Consider the following 24,580-nt stretch of genomic DNA (forward strand, 5'->3'; position numbering starts at 1 on the left):
ATTTTAAATAAGTTAGTTTATATCAAAGATAATTACTACTTTTCAAAATGTTTCAGGACGAAATGCACTTCACGTGGATGTTCACATGCCATCTGGTTTCATTTACTGGTGTGACTTCAGTAGCACAATTGCTTCTCAGAATGCAATACGTAGAATTAAACCTGATGGTTCTTATTTTAGAAATGTTGTTACAAATGGAATAGGACGAAATGGGATCCGTGGCATTGCAATTGACTGGGTAGCAGGTAAGCATAGCTGAATTTAGAAGAATGTTATTCTTTACAGATTGTAAAATTTTTAAGCTACATAAATGGATCCTAATGGAACTGTTTTGAATCGAAGTCCTATGATTCTAACTTGTGTGTCTATGGACTGATTTTAAAACAAGAGGAAGTAATGAATAGCTCTTATGTTTATATATATGTGTAAAAAAGAAAGCTTATCAGAGCAGATATATAGAACCTTTTCTCTCGTGATGCTTTCGTATTTGTCTTAGGTCTCTTTTCTTGTCTGTGCATAAGTAGCTCTTACCCAGTGTACTACTACACTTTACTACCATAGTGGAAAACATGTACCAGAGAAGAGTGCACAAAAGTTGTCTGATGACATTGTTGATAGGAAAAAAGGATCCTTCACCTACCCTCAGATTGCTGTGTACAAATCCTATAAATCCTAATGAAAAGTAAAGAAAACAGAAGAAATACTTTGTCTTTGAACTTTAATTTTCCCACTTGCATTTCCTGTTCCTATATATTAAAGATTAATTCAAACATTAACTCTTCAGAAAATGTTCATCAACTCTAAGTAGCTGACCATTGCCATTAATGCCTTTACTTTATATGTATACAGACTATATGTATATTTTGCAAAAGTTCTTCTGTTGATTGATAGGCTTGTTGGGGTGAGTTTTAGAATAATCATCTACTGTATACACTTAACTTAGTTACTGTATGCTGTGCCATAACATGGATTTCATAGTTGTGTGTTGTAAAAGGTAAAGGAATGAGAGTATGGAAGGGCAAGCCGAAGCTTAGATTAAAAAAAAAAAATACACCTAAAGAACAACTGTAGTTAATGTGCTTTTGATCTTATACCGCTGATATTCACTGTGGAAATCAATAAGGATTTAGAAATTAATTGACTGTTGTCAGTTTGGGTGTCTTCTAATTCCTCAAAGTGTAGGCAAGTACCTTATGCTTCCAACTACTAAGATGTTTATGGATATTCGTTTTATAGTTTAGTTATTTTATCAGCTCATGTTTCTCAGGTGCTGATCCTATATATTAACTCTTGGTGTTTTGCTTTGTTTTCTTTTTCTTCTTTAAATACAGGAAATCTTTATTTTACAAATGCATTCCTGACAGAGACTTTTATAGAAGTTTTGCGTTTAAACAGAACTTATCGCCGTGTTCTGCTTAAAACTACCATAGATATGCCAAGGCACATAGTAGTTGACCCAAAAAACAGATATCTGTTCTGGGCAGATTATGGGCAAAATCCGAAGATTGAACGTGCGTTTCTTGACTGCACCAACAGAACAGTTCTTGTGTCTGAGGGCATTGTCACACCTCGTGGGTTGGCCATAGATCACAGCAATGGTTACGTTTACTGGGTGGATGATTCCTTAGATATGATTGCAAGAATTCAGCCTGATGGTGGTGATGTTGAAATTGTGCGTTACGGCAGTCGCTATCCAACTCCGTATGGTATCACTGTCTTTGGAGATTCTATGATCTGGGTGGATCGGAACCTGAAAAAAATCTTCCAAGCCAGCAAGGAGCCAGGCAATACTGATCAGCCAACAGTAATAAGAGACAACATTAATTGGCTAAGGGATGTTACCATTTACAACAGTCATTTCCAGTCACGTTCACCCTTTGATGTCAACAACAATCCTTGTTTGGACGACAATGGAGGCTGTTCTCATCTGTGTTTTGCCCTGCCTGACATGCAGACACCCAAATGTGGTTGTGCCTTTGGAACTCTAGGCAGTGATGGCAAGAGATGTTTCATTTCAACAGATGATTACTTGATTTTTGCTCTTGAGAATGCCCTCAGAAGTATCCACCTAGATCCTGAAAATCACAGTCCTCCCTTCCGCACAGTCAATGTGTTAAGAACTGCAGTGGCCCTGGATTTTGACAGTCTAAACAACCGAATATATTTTACACAAAGTTATCCTTCAGGGACAGGAAGAATCAGTTATGTTAGTATTCACTCAGGAATTGGCTCTCCAACAGTAGTTGCATCTGGTAAGTGTGCTGAAATGTGATACAAAGTAATTGGATATTGAAAAAAATGAACTGCAGCACCTAGAACTAGCTGAGCAGGTATTTTCACGCTAATGGTCAAAGTAGACTAGTTAAGATATTTGATGAAATGCTCCTTTTGACTCTTCTCATCAGTTTTTTCCTCTTCTGAGAGTCTTATTTCATCTTGATCACAACGAAGTGGAGATATAAAACTGGTTAAATATTATTATATATATAAAAATTATATGTAATAGATTAAATTCTATATAGTAAATTAATATATTTATAAAAATTAATAGTATATAAATTAATATTAAATAGCAACCAGAACTTAGGTCTATGTGAGGAAAAAGTCTTTGTAACACTACTGTATACAGAGGACTGCCCGAGTCCTAAGTATTAGTTCTTCAGATCTTTAATGGACAAATTTGCATTGATACCAATGGCATTTCAAAGAGATCTTTGGTGTTGCTGCGTTATAATAGGCGAAGACTGTAGCCATATCTCAGGAAACCGTACTGAACTTGTGTATGTGTGTTTGTTTGCATGTGTCTAAGATGTGGGGACTCCAGATGGCATAGCCTTTGACTGGATCAACAACAGAGTTTACTACAGTGACTACCTCAATCAGACTATCAGCTCAATGGCTGTGGATGGCTCTAACCGTACAGTGATTGCCCGGGTTCCGCGACCAAGAGCCATTGTATTAGATCCCTGCAGAGGGTTTGTGTTGCACTTTGTATACTTTATTTGACTGCAGGTGAAACTACAATTTAAACTTTGACGAAGACTGCCAGATACTTCTTGTTTCTCAGCCCCAAGTTCCAGCTGTGCATAACTGTCCTAGATCTAACTCTTCAGGTTTAAGTTTTCTAAGCTGTCGCAGCCTCAGAGGTTTGAATTATCTTCTGAGATTTTTAGAATGTTTATGAATGTGTAGTTCATGAGGCTCCACTTGGTGCGGGTGTGGAGCCAGGTACTGGGGGTTGTCACGGTTTAAAGCTGGGCCAGGCTATTAAACCTGCGGCAGATGCTCTCTGTTATCCCACCCCCGCCCCCCAGAGGGAAAGGGAAAGGGAAAAGGGAGAGAGACCTTCTGGGTTGGAAAGTTAAAACAGTTTTAATAAACTATAATAATGAAAAAGAAGTGTAATAACAATAATAGAAATAATCAAAATACATACAAATATATATACAAAACACCAAGATTGAGCTCCCCTGAAGTCAGCCACATCACCACTGGCACTGCAGGCAGGCTCCGGGAAGGCCCAGGCTGGGCTCCTAGCGACGGTCGAGAGCTGGATTCAGGGATGCACGGATCGGGATCGGGAGCAGCAGGAAAACAGACGGAGTCCTCCTTGGACACCAGCCATAGCAGAAAGAGAGCGAGACCCTCGTGATCCCCCCGCTTTATACTGAGAATGAGGTGTATGGGATGGAATACCCTCGTTGGTCAATTTTGGGTCACCTGCCTTGTCCGCTCCCCCCTGCAGCTGCGACCCCCCCTTCGGCTCTTCACTCGTAAGCAGTGAGGAATTCAGCAGTGACCTTGGTTTCTCTCAAGAATAAGTACAGCAAGAGCCTTTCTGCACAACATCCCTACCGGTGCCTCAGTGATAACTACAAACTTTGAGCGTTATCAGTCCTGGAAGCAGACACTGTCTGCAAACATGCAGTTAGTTTTCAGAAAATGCAGTTACTTAGAGGAGACTTAGCTGAAAGGAAAAATCACTGAAAGGAAAATCGGCCTGGTTTAGGCCAAACCAGGACATGGTAAATGAGAACAATGTTCAAAGCAGGCGTTTGTCAAGCAACTAACCATCCTCTATTTGCTGAGTAAAGCAGAAAAACAATGGGTATTTGTTGAACTAAGATTTCTTTGATAATATCGTGTCATGATAACCAGGTGGCGCTGCCAAGAGATCTCTCTATTTAGAGTCTTATATGATCTTTCCCTTTTTCTGTTGTATTTCCTGAGTGCCTCAGAAGACTTCTTGCTTCAGTATCAAAACATTCCCTCAGAGGCTGGGGGCATTACTGTATTATACTGTATTTCTGATTTCATTACTAATTATACTGTATTTCAAATGAAGAAGGAAAAGAAAGAGATTAATTGACTTTACTGGATTCTCATAGGAGCGGGAAAAACTTTTCTGAAGTTCACTGCAGTGAAGCCCAGTGATCCTTACTAGTAGATTCCCTTGTCAATGTGGGCTGAAATAGAGGAAGAAGTTATTTTCCACTAGTTTTGCACTGCACACTTCAGTGAGAGACACCAGGGTGGAAATACCATGCAGTAGATAAGAGCTTTGTGAGCTCTGTGTGCTATAAATATAACCTTGCAATTATGTTATTGACAGGTATATGTACTGGACTGACTGGAGTTCAAATGCAAAGATCGAACGAGCTACACTTGGAGGAAACTTCAGAATACCTATTGTGAGCACCAATTTGGTATGGCCAAATGGGCTTACCCTGGACTATGAAGAACAGCAGCTATACTGGGCTGATGCAAATCTGTATGTATTGAGAACACACTTGTTGGTTTACATTTGGTCAATTTTTTAATAGATCTATTATTTATTTTTCCTAATTTATTAAACCATTTTTCAGCATTTCAATTGAATTTGGTACTTTGTATTATAAAATCTTAAGAGCTACTTAATAGCAATGCAATGTCAAGTCTTGGTATTGATGTGGGACTACTGTGCAGTAAAAAGTTTTGTTATGCCATAGTGTAGATTTAGTCCACTGCTTTATGGCATTTGTACCCACTGGCATTTTGTTCATCTTACATGCAACTCAGGACTTTTATAAGCAAAATTGTATAACAAATATAATCCCAGTGCACACTTTACATCATTCATTGCTCATGGTTAACGCCTGTCACTTGTGGATTTGGCATGATCTTGCTGTTGCCTACCAGACAGAACTCTACCATTCAATTATGCCACCAGAGATTTCTGCCATCAGCAGGAAAGTTTTTAAAAATAATTTAGTTTGTATCCATTCAAGTTCACCCATGATCTTGGACAAATCACTGCAGCAATCAGACCTTTTCCCTCAGGTTCCTTCAGCACAGCAGTTCTTTTGCAGGCTTCTCCTTTGCTGTGACAGAAAAGTGATGTCTGTAATGTAATAACTCCTATGGTCTGTGCCTGTATGGGATCTTCTGGGAGGAAGGCATTCTTATTTGGATTCATCTGTGTGCGGAGGGCAGAGCACCTGTAATGGGGACCCTCTATTTTAATGGGAATGCAGGATGTCAAATGAGACATCCTCTTTTCCTCTTTCAGACTCCAGTTAATGGAGGTAGGGGAAACATTTGCTTAACCAGTGTGAAGTCTTCTTTATGCTGACTTTCATGGGGAGGGCCTTTACCTCTCCAGAGGGACAGATACCGGCATGGGGTAAGATATGACGACCAGACACTCAGAATTGACAACGATCCTTAGCTCTGTATGCACCAAGGGAACACAAGGGTGAGCTGTATATTCTTCTGATGAATGAGGTGGGGGGCCCTCGGAGACAGAGGATAAAAAGAAGGCGGAGTTACTGAATGCCTTCTTTGCCTCTGTCTATACTGCTGGAGGCTGTCCTGAGGAGCCCCGGACCCCTGCGGCCCCAGAAGAAGTCAGGATAGAGGAGGAATCTGTCTTGGTAGATGAGGGCTGGGTCAGGGACCAATTAAGCAATCTGGACGTCCATAAAATCCATGGGCCCTGATGGGATGCACCCACGGGTGCAGAGGGAGCTGGCGGAAGTCATTGCTAGGCCACTCTCCATCATCTTTGCTAAGTCGTGGGCAACGGGAGAGGTGCCTGAGGACTGGAGGAAAGCGAATGTCACTCCAGTCTTCAAAAAGGGCAAGAAGGAGGACCCGGGTAAACTATAGACCGGTCAGCCTCACCTCCATCCCCGGAAAGGTGATGGAACAACTTGTCCTTGGTGCTGTCTCTAGGCACATCAAGGATAGGGGGATCATTAGGGGCACTCAGCATGGCTTCACCAAGGGGAGGTCATGCTCAACCAACTTGATAGCCTTTTATGAGGACGTTACCCGGTGGATAGATGATGGTAATGCTGTGGATGTGGGTCTATCTCGATTTCAGTAAAGCGTTTGACTACGGTCTCCCACAGCATCCTCGCAGCTAAACTGAGGAAGTGTGGGTCTGGATGATCGGGTAGTGAGGTGGATTGTGAACTGGCTGAAGGAAAGAAGCCAGAGAGTGGTGGTCAAATGGGACAGAGTCCAGTTGGAGGTCTGTGTCTCGCGGAGTCCACTCAAGGGTCGGTACTGGGACCAGTTCTATTCAATATATTCATTAATGACTTGGATGAGGGGAATAGAGTGCACTGTCAGCAAGTTCGCTGATGACACAAAACTGGAGGAGTGGCCTGACGCACCGGAAGGCTGCGCAGCCATTTAGAGAGAGCCTAGACAGGCTGGAGAGTTGGGCGGGGGAGAAAACTTAGATGAAATATAACAAGGGCAAGTGTAGAGTCCTGCATCTGGCAGAAGGAAACCCCATGTACCAGTACAAGTTGGGGGCAGACCTGTTGGAGAGCAGCGCAGGGGAAAGGGACCTGGGGGGTCCCTAGTGGACAACAGGATGACCATGAGCCAGCAGCGTGTCCTTGTGGCCAAGAAGGCCAATGGCAATCCTGGGCTGTATTAGAAGGGGTGTGGTTAGCAGGTCAAGAGAGGTTCTCCTCCCCCTCTACTCTGCCCTGGTGAGGCCGCATCTGGAATATTGTGTCCAGTTTCTGCGCCCCTCAGTTCAAGAAGGACAGGGAACTGCTAGAGAGAGTCCAGCGCAGAGCCACGAAGATGATTAAGGGAGTGGAACATCTCCCTTATGAGGAGAGGCTGAGGGAGCTGGGTCTCTTTAGCTTGGAGAAGAGGAGACTGAGGGGTGACTCATTAATGTTTATAAATATGTAAAGGGCAAGTGTCATGAGGATGGAGCCAGGCTCTTCTCAGTGACATCCCTTGACAGGACAAGGGGCAATGGGTGCAAGCTGGAACACAGGAGGGTTCCACATAAATATGAGGAAAAACTTCTTTACGGTGAGGGTGACCGAACACTGGGAACAGGCTTGCCCAGAGAGGTTGTGGAGTCTCCTTCTCTGGAGACATTCAAAACCCGCCTGGACGCGTTCCTGTGTGATATGGTCTAGGTAATCCTGCTCCGGCAGGGGGATTGGACTAGATGATCTTTCGAGGTCCCTTCCAATCCCTAACTTTCTGTGATTCTGGTGATTCTCCATTTAACTTTTGCTTATTCTCATCTTGGTTATGCTAGTCTCCCAAAGGTTGTATCCCTCTTTCTCTAAAATAATGTTTCTATCCTTTTGTTCTAGACCTTCCTGTTGCCTTGTAAGTGTCGTGATACCATTGGGCACATACGCAACTCTTGAGATATATCTCAAGCAGATGGAACATATGTGCTAGTGGTACTCAGTTCCTTTCCCATATCTTCACAGTTGCTGCATGCAACATAGTAAGAATCCTTCACCAGATAGCACGCTGACACTTGAGAACTATGTACAGGGGTCCCCCTGGAAAGTTCCCTGTGTCATGAAAGAGGGAAATTACCTGAGCCTGTATTGCAGGAGAGTTGCATTTGAGCTTCTTTTCTATTTGTAGAAGTGCAATTTCATGGAAAAGTGCCTTCCTGCAATTTTCCCACGACTGTTTCTTTCACATTAAAGCTTTGCCTTATAAAGTGTCTGCCTATTATTATTTTCCCGTAATAATTACTAAAACTCAATTTTTTCTTCCCCTGCTCATATGAAGATGCAGGCTTTTTCCTTCCTACTAGTGATGACAAAGTGGATGAGCTGTTCAGCTTGTTGAGAAATTTCTTATCTGCTCGTTTTCTCTCATTAGCCATTTCCATTCTTATTCAACCCACACTGTCAGTCTAGTAAGTGCCTTAAATACAATTGGTAATAATTAAATTTTTTCTCTAGTGGACACGTAAACATACAGTTGCTTTTGAGGTTAGATAAAATAAGTTCAAATGATTTTCTTCCTGCTAATGCTAAGTTGTTGGAGCATTTCTGTGTTTCTGTGAGAACTCTTTCGGTGCCTTGAACCAAAGGGTGGAGGTTCCGCTTGGAGCCTCCAACAACAACATTTGGCCCTTCTGACTTCACAGGCAAGAGGTGTTGGCCACACAATGATGAACAGGGAGAGAAGCTGCTAGCAGGAAGAAAATCACTGGGTATGATGTCTTTAGTCCCACAGCTTCCTTATCCTTACCCTTCATACAGCCATTCTGGGATTCTTATTAGCTCCTTTTCCGAAAGCTTGTGTGTGAAAGATGCCACAGCCTCTTAGAGAATTGTTCTGTTCCATTGACATTCTGTAAACACCACTCCTTAGGCATTATGCCTTTATGCATCAGCAGAGACACTGCCCTTTAGAGATGAGTATTAAGGACAGGGCAGTTGAATGATGCCATACTTGATGGAGCAAAGACAACCCAAAGTGTGTTCTTTCTGTCAGTTAGTGGTTGGCAGCCTTGCCATGGGGATATTACAGTGTGACTGAACAGCAAGATGCTGGGAGCTGGAGGCAAGGAACAGCCTTTATTCCATGCTCATTCTTGTTCTACTGTCTTCAGCTTGCTGACTACCTTATCTCATTTTCAGCATTTACTTATACCGTGATTTTTTTTTGTCTAGCTCTTTCTCTTCCTTTGGATAACCCCACCTATTACTTGTTAATCCTTCTCTTGTTATCCTCATTGCAACTAACTTTTGAACATCCACTGTTTTCTCTCATTCTTGTATGATCTGCTTATCTCAGACAGGAATCTGTGCGGTAAAAGGAACCTCTAACGCTTACCATTTTATAAACAATGTTTAGAAATAATGTCCTTGCATGAATAGTGCATATTGAGTCTCCTGGCATCAGCATGTCTTTTCCTGCTTCCCCACTGACCTTTGCTGAAGTGGTCATTAAGGGTGGGAATGGCTGAAGGGGAGAGGCAGTGACAAGGTAGTTGTGGGTCAGTAGTGCCATCTGTGCAAGTAAAGAATGGTTCACGTACAGCGGGAACAAGTCTATCACAGAACTTGGAGTTAAACCCCGATTTTCTGGGGCTCCTTGAAGTCTTGTTTGTTGGAATTTTGTTTATCATTGCAAACACTGTTGCTAAGGTAAAATCATAACTGGCAGATCAACTAGGAAGAAATGTTTATCATACACTCTATGTTTGTGGCTATTATATATTAGAACTGTCTTTCCCTCCTGTATTCTTACGTGAGAAATAGCAGAAAATGCATGTTTATAGTCTCGTGAATTTGCTTGTATTTCCTGATTGTGTAAATTCGGATCGGCAGAAGAAAAAACAAAGATGAAAACACGTCCCTTTTCATGGGACTGTTGGTTTTCTCCTGGTACATCCTTAACAGTCATTAACATCATGCCCATTCCAAAAGTATATTCTGTCATGAAGTTTTGCATTCATTTTAGCTCTCAGTAGCATAGTTTAAACATTTGAATCTTGAGTCTGATTACTTCCAGTACATTATTGTGTCAGTATTACAGAGCTGCTACTCTTCATCACCATTGAAACCATAGATTGGAAAATTTGAGATTACTAACTCATAACAGCACCCTACATATTGGTGTGCATTACTGAAATGGTGGATACTAGTTGCAGGACTAATTAGGGTATGGCTTTATACATAAGTTAAAAGGCTTCTTTCTTTTAAGATGTAATCATTTCTTTGTTATTTTAGGCAGAAGATCGAGCGATGCACTCTCACTGGTACAAATCGTGAGGTAATTGTTAGCACTGCTCTGCATCCATTTGCAATGACATTGTTTGATCAGCACATATATTGGACAGACTGGAACACACGAAGCATTTACCGAGCTAACAAGTATGATGGTTCAGATCAGATTGTAATGATAATGAATCTTCCACAAAGACCGATGGATATTCACGTCTGGGCAAAAAGTAAGCAGCAGCGGTGTACCAACCCTTGCAACCAGTTCAATGGTGGCTGCAGTCACATCTGTGCACCAGGTAAGCTGTTATGCTTGATGACTGTAAGCTGTGGGTGTTGCCTGTGTTAGAGTTCATAGTACAACAGTTTTAGTCACATGGGGACAGCTAAAATATTTCTTAGTGTTCCTAAATGTTTAGTATTTATTTTATTTGTAAATGGAATGAAAATGAATGCAGTTCAAGGTCATGGTATTTTGCCAACATACCTGAGGGTTGTGTCTGAGAATCCTCACAAATAAAAATTATGGGTTTCTCTAATTTAAACCAAAACATTGTTTTCTGGGGTTTTAACTTTTTTTCCTCTGGGGTGAGACATGAAGTGAGCTCTGCAGCATATGATTTCCTTAGGAATACATACTGATACGCTGTATACTGAACAGGTGTTTCCGTATTTTAAAAATCTTTATGGTCACTATTTCTTTATCACATGATATTATGAAGTCTTTGCCTAATGATTAATTTCCAAAATAAACATTTCTATTGCCTCATTTTAAATGTTGGACAATTACTAAGAAGATAGCACAAACTGATTTCTGTCTACACAGTAGGGCAGATGTCCTTTTGAGTCATGGACTCCAGAAACATGCTCTGTATCATCAACTGCATATTGGGGTGAGACCTGAGTGTCATATGCATCCCATCTTGTATCTCTCCTTGTGCACGTGTAAGGAGAGAGTTGAAGTGCTTCAACAGGTCACCAATCCAGATGGCCAGGAAATCAGAATGGCAGTGTACCCCGAACAGCATACCTGTTACAGAGCTGATTCATGTGTTGTGGATTTTTGGAAGTTATGATCCTTGACTTTGAAAAACTGCTTTAATTTTTAGCATCTTAAATGCCTTTAAAAATCTATCTTGCCTGAAAACATCTCAAACTTCTCATTGAATTAGAGAGGAGCAGTTAGTCTAGTGCAAGAAATTTTGAAAACCCTGTTTTGATTCCGAGGGATAGAGCTGCAGGTGGTGTAGCTCTGATATTTGAAAGCATCAGATGCCACCTTGCTGCCACCCAAAAACTATTTGGACAACAAGCAAATATTAAGATACTCCAAGTTCTGATCTCAGTTCCTCTAGGGAACTCTGAAATCACTCTTGTGGGTCTTAGTGGGTTTGCATATGATTAACTGAGATAAAAATCTGGCTAAGTCACCACACTTCTAAGTAGATAGATCTTAGAGGAGTTGTGAGAATTTCATTGCCTTTTCCAGTGTTACAGCTGTGAACGATTTCATAGACCCCTATCTAAAGCATCAATGTTAAATTTGTTTCATTTTTTCATATCTTTTTTTTTTTTTTTTTTTTTAACTGTCAAATGTAAATTTAGGTCCAGCTGGTGCAGAATGTCAGTGCCCCTCTGAAGGTCGCTGGTATTTAGCTAATAATAACAAGCACTGTATTGTGGATAACGGTACTAGGTGTGATACTGGTTTCTTCACATGCCTTAATGGACAATGTATCTCCGAGCAATGGAAATGCGACAATGACAATGATTGTGGTGATGGCAGTGATGAATTGGAAAGTGTGTGTGGTAAGCATTGAAAATAACTGCATGAGAACGTGATGCAGACTCTGCCTTGCCTGTACTGTATTCTTTATCACTTTTATGACTTTATGATAATGGATTTTGTGGCTGTAGTTTGGAAACGATCCCTTTCTTGCTCACAGACTTGAGGTCTGCATAGCAACTGATTTGCTCTAGAATCCAGAAGCGCTATAGTATTGAACTTTTAATCATGTGTAGCCAGTTTCTACTTTGTTTAATTCAAATATGTATTTTACTTTTCATGCAGTCCGTTTTGCAGCTCTGTTTGCCCTGGCAGGTAAAACATTGTGATTTTACTTGTTACTTTGTCAGAGAAGTTAGGTTATGTTTTATCCATATATATTCTTTTTTAAAAATTATTATTATTTTTTAATTTCCTGCAGCTTTCCATACTTGTCAGCCAACAGCTTTTACCTGTGGTAATGGGCGATGCGTACCCTACCATTACCGCTGTGATCACTACAATGACTGTGGAGATAACAGTGATGAGGTTGGCTGCTTGTTCCGAACTTGTGACTCCCACACAGAATTTACCTGCAATAATGGAAGGTGTATATCTCTTCAGTACGTCTGCAATGGAGTAAACAACTGTTACGATAATGGCACGTCAGATGAGAGAAATTGCCGTAAGTTTATCCTAATTACCTAGTGCTTGTTTGAGTCTGTCTCTTTAGACCAAAGAAGAGGCAAATGTTTTTGTGTGTGAAGAATTATGACAAAATCATTGAAGAGGATAAAAGATTTATTTATTTATATTACAGATTCTGCTTTGTGTTATTTGAAGCAAATAGAATTGTTAAAAGATATTCTGGAGTACCCTAAGATATTACATAATAACTATTGCTTTAAATTTTCTGCCCTGATACAACAAATGCTGTTAGGTCTTGTGAGTAATCCCATGGAGTTCAAAAAGATAATTTCAGATGAATTGGATGCAGGGCTTATATTTTTGCAGGATTAGCCTGGAGTTTGGCAGTGGGTTTTTATTTTGCGTCATGCTATATTAATTATACTAGATTTAATCATCATGAGTGTATATTGTGACGCTTACACAGACACAGTTTATATTTATTCTATTTAAAATTATATTCCTTATAGCTCTCAAAAAGTTATCAGTTTTGTTTGTTTTCCTTAAGCTGTCAGCTGTGGTTAGTTCAATATTGACTACTATTGCAGTTAATCAATCTAATCATGTCTTTGCCCTAAGATTAAATTCCTCCATGGAAAACTTATATCTGGAGTTACTGAAACTGATGAAAATGTATTTAGAGAAGTTTGGGGTTTTTTACATATTTTGTGTGCACACAGATTTTTTTTTTTTTTTTTAAAATATATTATTTGTGACAATTTTTTATTTGCTATGAAATCTGAATATTTGAAATTCCTGGTCTATTAGTCATTGCTCTGATGATTCATACAGTACAAGCTGGTTGCAGATGCATGCATTACAGTCTGAATACATGTCAATTTACATTCCCTCACCCCCAAGTATTGGCATGTATATTTTTGATCATGTTTTTTGTCAGGATTTTTGTCAATAAAAGCAATTGTCTAATTGTTTCCATATAGCACAAGCAGTATGAGTGCACTCTAGCAAGTGAGTGACATGGGATTCTTTTTAACAATATTATATGTCCTTCAATGCGATACAGCTTAATGCTATTAAAAAAAGCTCTAAAGAACTTTTGTGTTTTTTTTCTCCCTCCTTAAAGCGGAGCGCACTTGCCAGTCTGGTTTTACAAAATGTCAAAGCACAAATATTTGCATTCCCCGAATGTATTTGTGTGATGGTGATAATGACTGTGGAGATATGAGTGATGAGAGTCCTACTCACTGTGGTAAGTTAATAGGGCCTCGGTTACTTTTCTTGTACTTCAGTAATTTGTTCCACTGGTCTTTACCTTTGACATAACTTCAACTGTTCTCAAAACATCTGCTTTTGTAATACTGAAGAGTTATGAGCTATATGCATTGTATTATTAGCTCTCAATTATCTAATTCATGCTTTTATCTAATAAAAAAGATAATAACTTTTTTGCAGCATTTTTATATAGCATTTGAGGGATCATTCCTTTTGCTTATTCTGCTCTGTATCCTTTATGATTTTACAAGGTAATTGGTGCTTAAGTATATAGTGAATTGGCTTTTTCTAGAACTTTAACATTAGAATATTTTTCCTCCTAATCAAATGAAATTGTGTACAGTCTCAAATGTAATTTCTTTTAGTTCTTCTGTGTAGCTATGTGTGCCTTAGCATATGATTCGTTGTTCATTGTAGCTTCCAGTTAGTGTATAAAAGTGTCTAGTTTTCAATCACCCTTAATTACAAACCAGCTTTCTTTGCTAGTACAGACATTTGTATTAGGTAGTAGCTAGGTAGTACTTTTCCCATATAAAATGTTTTGGATCAGTTTGTAAAACATAATGGATATTTTCAGATAATGATTTATTTTTAGCATTGCCTGAGTGGATTATTTTTGCTTTCACTAGTTTTCCTAAAGGTACCTGCCTTTAATTAACTGTGCTACAGTTTTTCTAAAATATGAGTTTAATTTTTCTAGCCGGAACATGGCCACTTTTATCTATGGACTGCTACATGTCAAAGATACGTGGCTATATATACAGACATAGTGAGTCTTGTGCTGCTCATAAAAGGTGTGCTTTGTCCCTTCTACGTTTGTCCCAGCAGCACTGCTGAATTACTTAAAATGAGAAGCGGTGAAGGGCAAGAAAGAGGGAGAGAAAGGGAGAATGGGAGATGAAAGAAGCCCTAAGACGTTAATGAGCAATGTGTTAATTGCCTTTGATTTCCATCATTAAAGGCACAGAGAAGAGCAAGTTAAAAGGCCAGACTAGGTCCTTTCTAGTATCTTGAAACCATCGGAGTGTACAGGAAAGTACCAGTAACTACTGAAGAAATTATCAAACCCACTATACATGCCAGGACCAAGGGGCTCAGCCATAGTGCAGGAGTATTTGCAGTGTGCTTAGCTGGAACTATTCAGTGTTACAGTTTGTTCTTCACTGCCATTAAGAAAAGACTTCTACCTGCAAGTGAAGAAAAATCGGTGGGAGAACAAGGAAAGCATTATCTACCATGAGATATTACTTCCTTACTGCACATTTGATTCCTTGTAAAGCATGGAGTCTGCTACCGCCTGGTTTGGTCACTGGAGAAATTAGTGTATTGGACTGTGGTCATTTTTTGTGCACAAATCTCAAGTATAAACGTAGAACATATTTACAGTTGCTGCACGCAATCCTATTTCCAGGGCAAATTCTGTCTACTTATTAGCTGATATATATATATACCCAAGGCGAGAACTAAGCCCATTTTTTGCATACAAAGATCAAGCTAGCTTGTACAATGAACTCTTTGCAGATAGGCTGTGAAAAGACATCCTTCCTAGCATAATTTTTTCTCTTTCTTTTTTGGGGTCTGTAATATTTTTGCGTAACATGGACTCAAAAGCAACTTAAAACAAGTTGGAAAGGTAACAGAACGAAAGAAGTCATACATAGGTTTTTTCTTCCAGTCTCACTGACTTGCACAAATAGTGAGTTTCGTTGTACATCGGGACGTTGTATTCCTGCTCATTGGTACTGTGATCAAGGAATAGACTGTGCTGATGGCTCTGATGAACCTGCCTCTTGTGGTAAGTTTACACTCAGAAGATACAACACAATGGGTTATGGGAAATCAGTGGTTTCTCTTGTAGGCAGCAGCTTGGATCCCGACTAGATGGAAAATAAGTATCTTCAGAGGTTTATTCACTGACTTTAAATAATCCGAGTCACTGAGTAATTCATGTCTTAAATACTTAAAGCTGTGTATGGAATATGAAGGCTTTTAATTGCCACAATTGATTGATTGCTCTTGATGTGATTACTCTTAATGTATAACCTCCTGTCTCTTTATAAGACTGTGATGGTGGTGAATCAAGTGACAAAAAGTAGCAAGTATTTTGATACTGTTTTGGATGTAAAAGCAGATGTCATGCTGTACAGGAAGTGTGTGCAATATTGCCTTTGGGGAAATAAGGAATGTGGGATGCAGAGGAACATTGTTGATACAGTATGAGGTAGAGTATCATAGTATTACAATAAGCAAATCCTGTATGTACAATAGAAACTGATGGTAATAAGCAGCGGAGGAGGGAAGAAGGTGAAAAGTAGTAATCTCCAGGGAGGAAGAGGTGGGGCTGATTGGTCACTGAGAATTGATATTAGAACGTAGTCATTATTCTCACTGTAAAAGTTAGCATAACACAAGGCAGAACAGATTCTTCTATGATTAAAGCAGGGCTGATAGCTGACTTTGCATATTGCTGGATTGCACCATGAGCTTAAGAAAATGTCTTGCAGCTTATACCTTAACTGTCTTACACTTAAGCTTCTATTTTACTTTTCGCTATCATAATATTCTCCCTAAAATACCCTCCTCAGTAGATCTTCATGGCAGTGCAGGTTAGTTTAACGAGCAGAGTGACTGTGTTCATTTTTAAGTGCCCCAAGTGCGGACTTGTTCAAGCGACCAGTTCAGATGTGATGATGGCAGATGTATCCCAGCAACATGGATCTGTGATGGTGATAATGACTGTGGGGATATGAGTGATGAGGATCAAAGACATAATTGTGGTAGGTGTTTAATGCAAATAGATACTGCACTTTCTTTGTTTGTCCTGCAGGCATTTTTTAGAAAACAACCAACCAACCCCTGAATTCCCACCCTCTGCCAATTTTTCTATCCATAAAGGTGCACATTAAGCATGAGGTACACTCTTCCTGTAGCTGCAATTTCATTATATTGAATTAAAATGGAATATTTTACTGGTAAAAAAAAATTGTTTTAATTATGTGATTACTCTTCTTTGAACTGTTGAGTTGAAATGGAGATATAATTAACCTTGGTTGTTTGTATGATCTGGGCAGCAATAGCAGCTTCAGTAGAGATACTCCCTGATTGTCACGCCCTACATCTTTTGCATATTAATAACCACATGGTTTTGGCATAATTCCTTTAAAAATTAGTGAGCAACATAAGTGTGGCTGTTTAGAGGGTGAACAAAGGGAAGAAAGTTCACCAAGCCTGGTCCTGCTCCTTGATTCTTTTAACAGCAGCTGTATACACTTGCAGTCCTTGCCCTTTTTAACTGCAGTGGTGCTCCCTCTGCTCCCTGGAGCACAGAATACTTGAAGAAAGCAGGGGGTAGAGAGCCTAGGCCTAATAACTTGTTTTCTTCAGTTCCCAGAATATCTAGCCAGATACATGAAAAGCTTACACTAAGCATCCTGCAAGATCCAGAGTTCTGCACATGCCAGCATTGCCTAAGGAATCCTAAAGTGCTTTGGCTCCCAGTCAGCAAGGCTCAGTGAAAATTAGTGGGAATGCGTTTGAGTTTTGTGTATGAGAGGGTGCAGTGATATCTCTCTCTGCATGTGCAGCAGATAATGGCTCCATTGTGGATTACAGGAGGATATCCAGGCTCTGTGTGTGTGCAGCAGGGCAGGGTGTTACATACACAGAGTATAACCTCGTGTGTCAGTGAACATGCTTTTCTTTCAGCAAACCGCAACTGCACAGCAGCAGAGTTCACATGCTCCAACAATCGACCCCCGCTCAGGAGGTGCATTCCTCGGGCATGGGTCTGTGATGGTGACGCTGACTGCAGTGATGCAATTGATGAACTACAGAACTGCACACGAAGATCCTGCACAGAAAATGAATTTACTTGTGGTAATGGCTTGTGCATCCGAAGCACATACAGGTTTGTTAACTACCTGAGCCGTTGCAGAAATTCTCAAAATTGGCTTAAAGTGAAGGAGCTAATTCAACCTTTTCCACATTATTTAGTTGTTAAGTAGATCTGCATATTGTAATGAAACTATTTATCTGCTCTGCATTCATGTGTTAGTTTTAACTTGAAAATGCTCTGGAATTTTCTATGTTAATATCCCCAGTGCTCACTATTACCATTTAATCCTTCTTATTGTGCCTAGTAACCTCTCCTGGAGTGATTCTGTTCAGCTTGTAATGCATACGGGGAATACAAGCAGGACTCACAGGATCAGACTATATATAATATGACCCTGATTTCTGAAAGCCTCTTCCACTGGAGGCAGTAATATCTGACCTTCTCTGGAAATCAGGAGAGTGAATCTATCTATCTGCCCTAGAGATAGCGATTGCCGCCTTAAAATTGAAAAAAGTGTTGTTCATTCTTCTTCAGATGTGACAGGCGGAATGACTGTGGTGACAGCAGTGATGAAAGGGGATGCATCTATGAACCATGTCAACAGCACCAGTTTACTTGCCAGAATGGGCGCTGCATTTCCAAGGCCTACATCTGTGATGGGGATAATGACTGTGGTGATGAATCTGATGAGCTGGCACATCTCTGTAGTACACCAGAAGCGACCTGCTCTCCCCATCATTTTAAATGTGACAATGGAAACTGCATTGAAATGGTTAAAGTCTGCAATCGGTTGGATGATTGCATAGATAATAGTGATGAAAAAGGATGTGGTATGTGTAGATTTGTTTGTACTGTCTTATTTAATCTAAAATGCTTAGGCAGCTTTAAAAGAAATTAACCCTTAAGACAATTGCTTAATTACAATTGTATCTATTCCATGGTTGTCTCTCAAAAGGGTTATAAGAAATGTATATATCTAGTTTTTTGTTTTAATGAAATCATACTTATTATATACTGTTTTAACAAACCATGGAAATTAGCCAATTATTATATAAACTAAATATATTTTATACATTGTTAGGTATTGCCCTTACATTTCCGAAGTACACCATTCATGTGTGTATATTTTGCACTCAGTGTGTCTGGTGACAGACCTCAAAGGTGCTAGAATAATTTTAGATTAGATTAGATTAGATTCTTTTCCTTGCTCCTTTATTACAGCAGCCCAGCATTTTTAGCGGGTAGCAGGGAGAGAGAGACAGAGAGAGTACATTGGAAAGTGACTGCGCTATCTTCTCTGCTGGTCAGTTCCTTGAATAGAACTCCTTTCCTTCGCCAGGTATAAATGAATGCAGTGACTCTTCAATCAGTGGATGTGATCATGACTGTACAGACACACAGACAAGTTTCTACTGTTCTTGTCATCCTGGATACAAACTTATGTCTGATAAACGGACTTGTGATGATATTGATGAGTGCAATGAAACTCCATCAGTATGTAGCCAGATTTGTGAGAACACAGCTGGCTCCTACATCTGTAAGTGTGCCCCAGGCTATATCCGGGAGCCTGACGGAAAAAGTTGCCGGCAAAATAGTAATATCTCCCCATACCTTATTTTTAGCAACCGTTACTATCTGAGAAATCTCACAGCAGATGGCCAGTCTTACTCTCTAATTTTGCAAGGACTGAGAAATGTGGTGGCACTGGACTTTGACAGGGTGGAAAAGAGATTGTACTGGATTGATGTGGGGAGGAAGGTCATTGAACGAATGTTCCTAAATGGAACAAATAAGGAGGCAGTGATAAGTGATGATGTGCCCAACGGGGAAGGTATCGCTGTTGACTGGGTTGGCAGGTAAGAAAATACGTTTTCTCTCTTTCTGGGCTACTAAGGAAATGATGTGTGAGGGAGTTTATCTTAGGGTTTTTCTCCTGCTTCATATGACATTCCCGATGAGTGCTGAAATAGTTTTGGATTGTCTTATACAACTGCTCTGGAATTGTTTATCAGCATCTAATACATTACATAACACTTTTATTTAATTGCTCTTATATCTAGTATATTGAGGTTATATCAGAGTTGCTCTCTCATCAGTAATAAAGTAGTGTATATGACCTTTGAGAAAAACTGTTAGTAAACCATTAATGAACAGACTAAGCAAGCAGGCAGGTGGGATGTGGCCATGGGGATGGGATTCTGAGCTTAGACTCTTTATTCCTTTGCTAGCAGTTGTTGGGGTTGGGATGCAGGCTTCACTTTATGCATAAACAATGTTACAATAAGTAATTAGATTCCAATGAAGTAAGTAATAATAAATATTAATGAAATCTAGCTCCTGTACCAATGCGAAGAGTGCGTTTCTTTTGCTCTTGGTAAATGCATCTTTAACTGACACTCAAACAACATCATCCACATCATTTGCTGTAAGGAGGGCAGTATAAGGGTCAGGTAGTTGGAAAGCACTTTGCATTATGGTCATTTTTAAATTGCCTGCTGTGTGTCAAAAAGCAGTCTGATTTACTCCCACAGAAACTCTGTCCTTATGTGGTGGCCTCTCTGACAGTGTTCTTGGTTGTGTTTCATCAGGTTTTGCTGTTTGAGTGCAGTATTATCAGTATGAAAAGTTTAAATATCATGGATCAGACTGCAAAATAATGAGAATGGTTCAAAAAGTGACATTTGGAATTTATATGAAAGTATTTCTATGACTATGTCAATATAATAGTTTCTATTTTTAAACCACTTTGTCTCTAAGCCTAATGATAATTAGTGTTGCCAGCAGTCCCAAATGCTTTATGATTCATGGAGAGGTGAGGAAGGAAAAGCCTAATTTTAGCCTAAGTGGTCCTACTGCTCCATGGCTAATACAGTTGCTGAATTATTTCAGCTACCATTGGTTATGTCTTCAGTCAGGTTTTGTTTAGGTATTTCAGAAAGGCTGAAGGTCGATACAGTGGTAGATGAGGATTTCTGCTCACTTTCAGTACAGGGAGAGGACTGGAGCGTGCCTTGAGGTGCAGGCTGGGGAAAACTACCTTCTCCTCCTCCCTGGTGGGAATGATACTGCTCAGGGTGGTGCAGACAGAGACTGTATCTGTCAGGCTGTTTCTGGAATGACCCTGTGGACACTGGAGCTGACCAGCTGTGCAGACAATTTAAAAGTAGCCTGCTCTAGTTCTAATTAAATTAAATGCATTGCTTTGTTGCAGGCTTTTTAAAATCATCGCTTCAGCTTGCATGATTGCTTTGATTGCAGCTGTGTATAATTCCTCGACAAAGTAATAGAAGTGTTAGAAAATTCTAGGTGAAGTTTAAATTAGGCCATTGAACTGCTTAGGAATTTTCGAAGGAAAACCTGGCAACTGTTCTACCTGTTTGATGAGAACAGAGGTGGCAGCATGGAACAGATGATGATTCTCGCCAGTACTTTACAGCCCTGGTCACAATCCATTGCACTGCATGTCTGTTTTCCTGCTCCTCTTTGCTGGCCGTTGTTGGTAGGAGAGCAAGGAGGGGCTAGAAATTTATAGGCAAATGGCATATTATTACTCAACTGGGCAGCTGCAAGTTTGAATTTGGCACCAATGACTGTGAGTGCAGGAACGGCAGGAGTGAAAAGGGCACTATGGAGCATGGTGTAGAAGAGATGTCAGTACAGTATGTGTGTTCTTCCTTTATATTGGATATATTGCTTCTAGGAGAAAAAAACGTGCAATTTAACATGCTGTGAAGCAAAATAAGCAAAAAAAAAAAGTAAATAAGAGTAAATAAATTAACTCTAAAACATTTCAGAAAATTGTACTGGGTGGATGCCTACAAAGATTGTCTCTACGTCTCTGAACTTGATGGAAGATTCCGGAAAAAACTGGTGGATGGGTGTGTGGATGCCAACAACACTTTCTGCTTTCAGTACCCCAGAGCAATTGTTGTTCATCCAAAATATGGGTATGACATTTCAAGAGTGCTTTTCCTTTCTTTTGCAAATAGTCTTGCACTGTCTGTGAAAATCTGAAATAAATTTTGGCTGCCTGCACTTAGATTTGCGTGACGTTAGATCTTAGTTGCAGCTTAGGAGAAATAGTAGCTTGCCTTTCGTAAGTATATATGCAGGGCTGTCAGATATTGAAAGTGGAATTTGGTTCCATGTGGACAAGGAAGTTTTGATTGCAAGGCTGAAAAGGTTGATAGAAGTGTGTGTGGTTTGATAGTGGGGCTGCCAGCTGCATTATTTAAAGACAATTGCGATCACACAGTTGTCTGCTGTAGCAGTTAAAGTAAGAAATATATTAACCTTTTTCTTATATCTTCCTCAATCTCTGCTTTAGTTCTGTTGCAGGAAATACTATATTTGAGGTGTGGCTTCTACTATTTATTTCAGCATATTTTTACTACAATCCTAACTATAAGTATTTATTTAACAGACAGATTTACTGGACAGACTGGGCAGATCGAGCCTATATTGGACGAACAGGCATGGATGGCAAGGAGAAGATGGTGATTATCTCTACAAAGTTAGAGTGGCCCAATGGACTCACCATAGATTACACCAACGACAAGCTCTACTGGGCAGATGCCCATCTAAATTATATTGAGTACGTACGCAGAAAAGAATAAAACAACTGAATAATTGCTCATGTCAGATTGCAGTGGTAGCATTTATAGATGCTGTAAGCATTGTACGCATTTCTACCCACTGACTCTAGGAAACCAGAGTCAGAAAGTCTGAAGTAGTAGGCAATGCGAATCACTAGATGATGCAGTAGCCTAATTCCTATATTTGCATCCTAGGTCCCACTGTAAGTGGTCCAAAAATTATAGTGAAAAGAGTCATAGTCTGTACTTGAATATGCAGTTTCTCTAGGTGTACAACCTGAACCAAAGCAAAACTGAGTATAAAATCACTATTTTTTCTAATTATCTTCTTTCTGCCTATAGATAAGAGTTGAGCTGTAACTAAACTAGTTATATGCTAATAAAATAGTTTATGAATCATTAGAAGATGTCTGAACGTTTGTCCATAGGTATGACATGGAATTTTCCATTAGCATATGAGGTTGTTTTGTTAATCAAGAAAAATCTATTAATTGCTTCTAGTGTTAGAAAATTTCCACTTAAATATCAGTAAAAATTAATAAATAGTGTTCTGGTTCTTGTCAAGGCATTGAAATACTTTAAAAGCAATCCTTTGTATTTATATTATTATTTACATGTGTATTCATATTTACATGTACATTTAGATTTACATTTACTTCTATTCTTCTTTACATTCATTCTTCTGGCAGCCTTTTCTATGCTGAAGTCTTAAAAATGTCTTTTTTTAAAATGTATTTTAATTATATGTATGTTTCTCTGTCTCTTCTTCTCTCTTGTGTTTCCTAATTTCCCCCTATAGCAAGGTGATAGTAAAAATATAAAATCTTATTAAAGATATCTCATCAGAGGAGGCTCTAAATCAGAAAGACATGTAAAATTTAGGAATACAGAAGGCCTATTATTAGCAGTCTGAATGATCCAGCTAGTCTCCTGTGTGACAAAAATAACTTGCTGTAAGGCAGTAAATGTGCAAAATTTCATCGGACTAGCTGGTATGCCTCTGTGGGAAGACTACATTTCAGTGGATATTCCTCTATTCTGTTTATTTGCCCAAAATAACCTGTTTTACTTTCCTGCATATCTTAAAATTAATTCACTGAGGACAGAGTTCTATCAGTAAGGACTAAGGAAGCTGCAGTTCCACATGGCATCATCCTGGTTACCAATAATGAAGTACCATAACCATACATAATAAAGATGTGAAGATGTTTTAGCATTTATCTGAATGTTTTGCACATATTTTTCTTTGTGTAGGTACTCTGACCTGGATGGACACCATCGTCACACAGTATATGATGGGACTTTACCTCATCCATTTGCAATAACAATTTTTGAAGACACGATATATTGGACTGACTGGAACACAAGAACTGTTGAAAAGGGAAATAAATATGATGGATCAGACAGGACTGTTCTTGTGAACACCACACACAGGCCATTTGACATCCATGTTTACCATCCATACAGACAGCCATTTGGTGAGAAAACAGAATTAGATTTGCATTTAGAGGGTCAGCTGTTATCTGGAGACTAATTGTCTAGGGTCCTGAGTGCACTCAGCTTTTGCCTTTGCTGAGGGGAATAAAATGTAGGCCTCTGGTTTACATTTATAAAATGCCTTTTCTTTAAAATGCATTTTAATTTAGTTTCTAAGACATCATGGCTTAATAGCATACGTTTCCCGTATGTGAAATCATACATATTTCTCTTGTTAAGTGCCTACTTACCTAGGTTTTGTTTTTCAACTTATTACATTTAAGCTTTCAATACAGTATTAGAGGAGTCTGTTGTAGACTGAGACCTTTCTGTCCTGGGGTTTGCAAAGTATGGTGATATTTATTCTTCTGTTTTACCAGTTAATAATCCTTGTGGCAGCAACAATGGTGGTTGTTCCCATCTTTGTCTAATAAAAGCTGGTGGTCAGGGTTATTCCTGTGAATGTCCTGATAACTTCATGATAGTACAGTTCGGCAATACAGCCCACTGCCTTCCAATGTGCTCCAGCACCCAGTTTCTCTGTGCAGACAGTGAGAGGTAAGTCCACTGCTCACCATCTTTTTCCAGTGTCTTTTTAAGGGTATATTTTACAGTTTAGTCTCTTCAAAACGGCATGAAATTAGGGATTCCTTCTGCTCTCAGTATGAGTTTGTGGTGTGCCTGCAAGGACAAAGCCAGGACCAGACAGGCTTCCATTTTGGAAGAATACTTCTAGACTTATTGTTTAAGTAGTACTTTTTTCCTTTTCTTCCTGTTATATGACATTGCTAATGTAGCAAAGTTTGGGTTGTTAGAAATGTGTACCTCCAGAAACTACTGTTGAATTCACAAACCTGGAACCTTCTCTTATTTTTTGTACATTTTTTACAATGTATATGTTGCTGCCAAATACATGCTGTCTGCCAGTGGCCCAGGAAAGCCATTTAGCTGATGTGGGGGCACATTTCCAACCCTTTTTCTGAGACAAGAG

At 39.6% G+C, this 24,580-nt stretch overlaps 1 protein-coding gene across 1 annotated transcript in view; it reads left to right on the forward strand.

Moving 5' to 3' along the window:
• Positions 1-24,580, forward strand: part of LRP2 (LDL receptor related protein 2) — a 132,562-nt gene that overhangs the window by 76,685 nt on the left and 31,297 nt on the right. The window contains 17 exon segments of the mRNA XM_068408324.1: positions 57-245; positions 1,332-2,252; positions 2,810-2,975; positions 4,613-4,771; positions 10,008-10,297; positions 11,604-11,807; positions 12,206-12,448; positions 13,535-13,660; positions 15,359-15,478; positions 16,329-16,460; positions 17,389-17,590; positions 18,053-18,348; positions 18,858-19,374; positions 21,313-21,465; positions 21,942-22,112; positions 23,368-23,591; positions 23,970-24,147. Of these exon segments, the coding sequence (XP_068264425.1) occupies positions 57-245; positions 1,332-2,252; positions 2,810-2,975; positions 4,613-4,771; positions 10,008-10,297; positions 11,604-11,807; positions 12,206-12,448; positions 13,535-13,660; positions 15,359-15,478; positions 16,329-16,460; positions 17,389-17,590; positions 18,053-18,348; positions 18,858-19,374; positions 21,313-21,465; positions 21,942-22,112; positions 23,368-23,591; positions 23,970-24,147 (4,291 nt within the window).

Source organism: Nyctibius grandis, chromosome 9 (assembly GCF_013368605.1).
Source record: "Nyctibius grandis isolate bNycGra1 chromosome 9, bNycGra1.pri, whole genome shotgun sequence".
In the NCBI taxonomy this organism is placed as follows: Eukaryota; Metazoa; Chordata; class Aves; order Nyctibiiformes; family Nyctibiidae; genus Nyctibius; species Nyctibius grandis.